Source organism: Conger conger, chromosome 7, assembly GCF_963514075.1.
Source record: "Conger conger chromosome 7, fConCon1.1, whole genome shotgun sequence".
NCBI classification, from domain to species: domain Eukaryota; kingdom Metazoa; phylum Chordata; class Actinopteri; order Anguilliformes; family Congridae; genus Conger; species Conger conger.
In genome coordinates, this window is record NC_083766.1 from 18,881,572 (window position 1) to 18,888,968 (window position 7,397).

Consider the following 7,397-nt stretch of genomic DNA (forward strand, 5'->3'; position numbering starts at 1 on the left):
AGCTGAATGGGCCTTTCAGTAGCCTTAGCAGGGTGGAGTGTGAGTGTGTGTGCGTGTGTGTGCATGTAGGCTGTACCTTCAGTGTTAAAGCCAATGGCTGTGACTACTCTAACATCCCTGAATTTCAGAAAATGGTTTTCTTGTGCATAAGAGGAAGGGCTTTGGGAAACAATCAGCACGTACAAGAAAATGCAATATAATACTCTCTGTTCCTGCCTATGCACTTAATCTTTACTAATGCAGCTAATATTCCTGTTTAAAGCACCAAATGCCTCTTGTATGTCACCCACAGGCTGTTTCAGTGTTAATCTATCCTAGTTATACGAGCAGTCAATGTGTGTACCCACAGTAACAGGAGGCTGTACCTTAAGTTGCCTGTATTTATCAGTGTGGGACAAAAGGAGAAAGTCAATGGCATTTCCCTCATCCGGCAGCTCTGTCTCAGCCAGGTCCGTACCAAAGGCCTGCAGCATCTGAGCAATCTCCTTCACTGTGACTGCAAAGCTCTCGATGGCCTGTAGGGGGAGACTGTAGGAAGTCAGAGGCCAAGAGTGGCAGACAAGAGCATCCATCTGAGCTACACATATCTTCAGCTGTTGAGAATGCAGTGATTGAAAAACTATGCTCACATGCAGATAATGCGCTTGTATGATATGCAGTACTTCAAAAGCAGTGTCTATTTTTGGTTGGTTGTTACAAAATGACTGTAATTCATCTGCTCTTAAAACAAAATGGCTATACCGTAGCCTTAAAATGTTCACAATATGAAATTGTTGTTTGATGCAGATGATGATTTGAATGTAGCCTGCACTAGTAAATGCTATGTACCAATATGTGCTTAACTATCTGCACAGCTAGAGGTAGCAAGCCAAATAAGATGAAAAAATCCAGTCAAGCTAAAAATATACATAGAAAGCTGCCTTAAACTTGGACATAAAGAATATTCCTAATTATCTCATATCAGTAAATTGGAATAATTGGACAACAGATTACCAGCTGGGATATAAGCACTGCCTTGGATCAAAGAGAGTTTTTCATGGTTTCCTCTGAACAAACCATCAGAGACACAGATGCAGAGCAATATATGCAGTGAGCTCCACAGGAAAAAAGGCTGCATAGAATAAACAACATGGATAATGATCTATATTTCATGTTCAAACATACAAGAAAACTACATACTTTAAATACATTTACTGTCATGTCTCAGTGTCTTTTATTTAGTAATCTACTTTTTTCTGAAAACCACAGGGGCCAAAATTATTGGAATTAATTGTAAATAAAATCAAACAGAGTGAAATTCGTAATAGAATTACTTTAATTTAGTTAATATCAGTCGAAGAAACTATAATGTGTGATAATCACTAGAGTGTAAAGATTATGTAACAAGCAAAAAGTATCATGTCAACCATCAGCATGGGAAAAGCCAAAGAGCTGTCAATTCAGAAAGACACAGATAGTAATTGACCCTCACAAGTCGGGAAATGGGAAGAAAACATAGCACCACTTAGCACTGTAAGTGCAATAATAAAAAGGCATAAAACAAATGGAATGGCTGCAAGCTTGCCAGGAAGAGGATGCAAGTGCATATTCTCCCCACAGACAGTAAGGAAGATGGTGACGGAGGCCATAAGTAACCCAAGGATTGCAGTTTAAGAATTGCAGATATTGGTTGTCTTGTGGGTGCAGTGGGTAGCACTGCCGCCTCACAGCAAGGAGGTCCTGGGTTCGAATCCCCGTCGGCCGGGGCCTCTCTGTGCGGAGTTTGCATGTTCTCCCCGTGTCTGCGTGGGTTTCCTCCGGGTATTCCGGTTTCCTCCCACAGTCCAAAGACATGCATGTTAGGCTGATTGGAGAGTCTAAATTGCCCGTAGGTATGAGTGTGTGAGTGAATGGTGTGTGTGCCCTGAGATAGACTGGCGACCTGTCCAGGGTGTATTCCTGCCTTTCGCCCAATGTATGCTGGGATAGGCTCCAGCCCCCCTGCGACCCTGATCAGGATAAGCGGGTTCAGATAATGGATGGATGGATGGGTTGTTTTGTGGGGGTCACCAAATCTAAAAGAAACATACAATGGCACCTCCACACCAACTTTGGAAGGGAGACAAAGTACCAAGAAATCTTGGCAGTAAATCACCAAAAATGTACGAAATTACCACGGTTACCAAAGCTGAGTCTTTGTCGTGGGTAGATTGCCCAGCAGGATGATGACTCCAAGCATACATCAAAATCCACACAGAAATGGTTCAAGCATTGTTCTGTAATGGCCATCTCAATCTCCAGACTTAAATCCCATGAAAAGCCTGTGGTCTGAACTGAAGAGAGGGGTATCCGAAGCCTATCAACGATTCTGAAAAGTTCAGCATGGAGGAGAAAAGACTCATGGCTGTCATCTTTACCAGGGGTGTTTGCACAGGGGTGCCAATAATTGTGGAGCCTGTGTTTTTGGTGAAAAATGATTTTATTTGAAAAATATAAGACTTTGGTTGACTCCATTGAATCATTCATAAAGCGCACTACTTAACACATGTTGGAAAAAATAACAATAACTGCTTTTTTTCCAGTTAACAGCACATATTTATCAATAATTCTGGAGCCCACTGCATCATATTTGACTGAATCTCTATTTCCCTCCTTGCAGCCTTTGCAGACAGGGACAGAACAGCAACGGTATTTCTAGATTACAAACCACCATAATTCAATGTTCATTTCTGATGTATTCACAGTATTTCTCTATTTTCTCAAGAAACAATTCAGGCAGGGGAACTATGATGCTTTCTCAAATAATGGAAGCAGAAAGTACAGTACAACATATCATAGGTAATCACTGCAAATCTTGGACACAGATTTTACTATTGGTAATGCATTTCAGGAAAGGATTAGTATCACCACGTGGCCTCAGTACTGTTCATCAATGGTGACCGTGGCAGTCTTGGATTTGTCAGTTTTTGATGCATTGTGTTTCTGATGTTTTGGTGCTGGAATATTAGCATCAGTGTCATTTCTGTCTCGGGAACTGTATCATTGTCAGTGTCGCTGTCAGGGCATTTCACAGGAGCATTGATGATGACATAGTGCTAATGCTGCAGTGAATGTAGTGAATAGAGTCGGAAACAACACTGATGCTCCCGTCAGCAGTTTACCGTGCGCAAGACGATCCAGTCAGTATGGCAATACTCCAGCGTGCCCCCAAACTCAGAGGTGAGTTGGTTCTCATCAATGTAGCGCAGCAGGTCTGTGACAGAGCTGAGCATGACCACCTGAGAGAAGAAGAAGAGAGTAAGAGAAGATACAAAACACAACAATCAAAATCATTCCAAACATTATGACAGTGCATTAGCTCAAAATCCAGTGCCCAGTAACACAACTTTTATCCTATAAAGGTCTGGCTCAAGTCAAGCATTGACTATAAACTTCTCTAAACTCCCAACTAATGCTCCTGCCTGTACAGCAGGCCAGAAAAATTAAAAATCTAGGTTCAGGTAATGAGTTGAATGAGGTCTTACTTATATTCATGTGTTAAATATGTGTTAAAGAGTTCTGAGAGCTGCTGCCTATGGCTTCCAAGCTGAACAAAGTTACTCTGGATGGTACTGGGCCATGACAGGCAGATCTGGCTCTAACCCTTCCAGAAATGTTTAGCAATAAGCACTGTCGGTGTGAAAATGTACTGAACTGAGTTCAGTAAAGAAAAGGTGGCCCTTAAACAGGAATGTTTGTTTGTGGATAGTGAGGTGGGCATGGGGATTGAAGCAATCGCAGACAGGGGAACCGATTGCCACAGACAAATAAGTAAAAATACTGTACAATTAAAATGTCTTCCAAAAAGTTGACATTTTAAAATTTTGTTCTTTTACTTGAATTGTGTGGATCAGGGATAGCTGCAGCCCTAGAGAGTGTTTATGCCAGCAGTTGTCTCTGGGCAACAGCACTTCATTCCACCCTGCCTGAAGACACAGAAGCTGTGTGATGGTAGCTCATCTGCCTTACCGGCATCTTGAGCATGAAGTCTTCCTGGCTGAAGCGGAAGCCGATGTCGGTGGCGGTGCGCTGGAGGAAGCTGGTGGGCCGCAGCACCAGCACCAGGTGGAGGTTCCCAGGAAAGGAGGCCTGAGGAGCAGGGAGGTGGCATTGGATTAGTGCAACTGTATGCTAACACGCTAACACAACCACAAAGACACACCCTGAATCCCAGGTCTTTTCCCAACCCCACAGATGAGCTGTGGACATATACCTGGCCAGCACTGCACTCATTCCTTTATCCATACCTCTCATAAATAATTCAGCTTCTGTTCATATCTCAGATTGATGTCACCAGTTTGTATTTGTGAGCCGAGATGGCCGCACTCCAAAAGATTTCAGATTTCATTTGTCATGTGTGCCTGCTCCTCTGTGATGGTCTAACCTCGTCCTCCAAGAGACAGGGGGACACCGAGCACTGCTGTGCCTTCAATGGCCTACAGAGGAACTCTCCATTTTATACAGCAGGCTCGTATAAATCCCAGCCAATACAACAACCCCACCCCCTGCATCGACAGAGCATAATTTTCACGCTAATAACATACCTCCAAAGCAGCGAGATAGTGCTATGAATAATTATGGCCTGGGCCAGTATGTCTGTGACATCACCCTAAAACACAGATTCCCAGCCAATCAGGGTGGAGGTTATAGTATCGCCGTGCAGATATGGGCCAGTTCTGAGCCAACCTGTGATTTCCCTGGGGGCATTCAGAGCAAATCTATCTTTTAAACAGCGTCTGCTTCTGTCAGTGTGGAGTAGCAATCAGCATCACCTCTGTGACACCCCAGACCACAAGGCCACTCAGTTTGCAAGACTGCCTGCCAATTAGGTTAAGCTTAAGTCCATCAGCTGTAGAATTTCTGTCACAATATTTTGGTGTAAGAATGAAACAATATCTCTCTTATGTTGTTTTACAGTGCTCTATAAACAATGTTACGATGAGCACAGAATAAACGTTTGGGCATTTCAGTATTCCAGTGATTAATATCACCTGAATTATTTACTTTGTCTCCATATGACCAAATTAATTGTCAAGGCTAAGGAGAATTACTAGTTATTCACTAAATTGGCACTAGTTTGTGAAAGAAAAAGGGGAAACTGTGTGCAGTGGTGTTTATTCTGATAAACAGGGTAGTTATTATAATCTTTGTCCCGAGAAGGACATACGCTTAGACACTACGTTTAAACAGTAATCTAAAATGTAAAAGAAACGTGATTTCCTTGATCCGGTACATAATTATTGATTTCCTTCAAAACGGATTCATGGCAGTTTGTACACAGACCGTGGGATAGTTGCGACGTCTTTTGGTAGCGACGTTTACATTTTAGACTCCACACCTTTGACATTGATTTGTCCTGTAATTATCCACGCGCTTTTATTGAGTTCTCCAGTTATCTCTATAATCCAAAACCGTAACATATGCAACCGCATATATACATTTTAACCAAGGTGAGAAGCATTTATTCTCGTTTTACCGCTTGCATGTAATGACTATAACGTATTCTAACTCCGCATCGCAGTCATGCACGAGCTTCTGCTTACAGCATTCACTGTGCTATGCAGCATTTTCCCTGCCTATCCCAACTTGAGATAAAACTCCAGCGCTCCAAAACAAACTGCAGAAGAAAACGCCTTACCGCGGTGCGCCGCATCCTGGGCATTCCTCTTTGCGGATTAGCCTCCGCCATTATTTTGGATTTCGTTATTTAGGGAATTTTTCCCTTTCTCACTTCCCCCACCCTCCGCCAACCACCGGTACCGCGGTGTTCGGTCAGCCCACGAGACTCAGCAGCAACCGCAGCGTCAATAATGCGACTGCCACGAAGCTGGCTGGAAGCAGCAGATGTCTTCGACACCACTCTGGCGCTCGGATGCTCTCGCACTCATTTAAAGAATATCACTATTCACCTCGTCATGTTTTAACATGATTAGTTTCCACTTAGCGGCCAATATATTTGCACATTACCGTAGCCCCTGTCACCAGTAAAATGCACAACTATGTTTAGGGTTAGTAGGACTGCATAACCTTGTTGTTGGGGCAGATTAAAATATTGGAAATTCAACATGGTATTGGAAGTTTAACTTGCCGTACAAAAATGGTAAACTACACATACATTACATTTTCTTAAAGTATAAGCCACAGTTTCTACCCTACGATATTTATACAGGTAGCTATATGTCTGGGATACGAAGTTTTACTGTAGCCTAGGTGACACCATTGAAAACCAAATCAGCACCATGGACAGTAATGCTGAAGAGGCCTACAGATTTAGAGGCAGAAACTGGTATTAGCAAGCAAGTTTAATTGATTGCGTAGTTTCAAGGAGCAACACAAAACTGTAAAAATAACATTTCCATGAATATATATTCCAAAATGTACAGTACCAGTCAAAAGTTTGGACACCCCGTGCCTCTGTTTCTTCCTATTAATGTTTTATTTCCTCTGTTTATAATCAAACAATTCATACGTGGTCAAAGCGCAGATTCTCAGCTTTTATTAAAGGGTATTTCTGTACATATTGATTTCATCATGTAGTATCTACAGTACTTTTTATACATAGCCCCACATTCCAATGTTTGAGACAAATTAACATAATGTCAAATAAAATAGTCATGTTTTGTATTTGGTTGCATATTGTTTGCATGCCATGACTTCTTGAATCTGGATATCATATGTTAAGGTTGTAGTACAAGTGATACAAACATCTGTTTGCATTTGAATGAATCTCTAAGGGAACTGGGGGGTGGAACTAGATACAGCTGTATATTATGCCAAAACAGCATGGATCACATTTGTTGGCTAAATGGCTTTATGTCATCAACGGTCCAAGGTATCAGATGAGCCTCAAACCATTCTGCAGCTGCCAGATATTCCATAGATACTACAAAAGAAATGTATCCTGACTAATGTTCCTGTTGAACTCAATGGAACAATTATTCAGGAGAAACATCCCTTGAAGTATCTACTGTATATCTAGTAGCAGCACAGTTGTTTGAGGCTGGTTTGATACCTTGGACCCTTGATGACTTAAAGCCATTTAGCTAACAAATGTGTTCCATATAGCATCAGCATAATTTACAGCTGAATCTAGTCCCACCCCACAATTCCCATAGAGATCCATTCAAATGCAAAGAGTTATAGTATCACTTGTAGGACAACCTGAGAACAAGATATCCAGACTCTGGTGATGTTGTTGATAGGTCACAGACATCAGGAAGTCATGATATGCAATGGATATGCAACCAAATACAAAACATGACTATTTTATTTGACATTATGTTAATTTGTCTCAAACATTGAAATGGGGGGCTATGTATAAAAAGTGCTGTGATTACTACATGGTGCAACCAAAATGTATAAAAACATGGTTTAATAAA

The 7,397-nt window shown here is 41.7% G+C and overlaps 1 protein-coding gene across 1 annotated transcript in view; it reads right to left on the minus strand.

Moving 5' to 3' along the window:
* The window catches only part of LOC133132541 (proto-oncogene DBL-like), a 21,653-nt gene extending 15,880 nt beyond the window's left edge, over positions 1-5,773 (minus strand). Inside the window, exons 1-4 of the mRNA XM_061248015.1 lie at positions 5,657-5,773; positions 3,988-4,107; positions 3,141-3,257; positions 366-515 (exon numbers count right to left, since the gene is read on the minus strand). Of these exons, the coding sequence (XP_061103999.1) occupies positions 366-515; positions 3,141-3,257; positions 3,988-4,107; positions 5,657-5,707 (438 nt within the window). The 5' untranslated portion in view covers positions 5,708-5,773. The remainder of the gene's footprint in view (positions 1-365; positions 516-3,140; positions 3,258-3,987; positions 4,108-5,656) is intronic.
* Between the last annotated feature and the right edge of the window lie 1,624 nt (positions 5,774-7,397).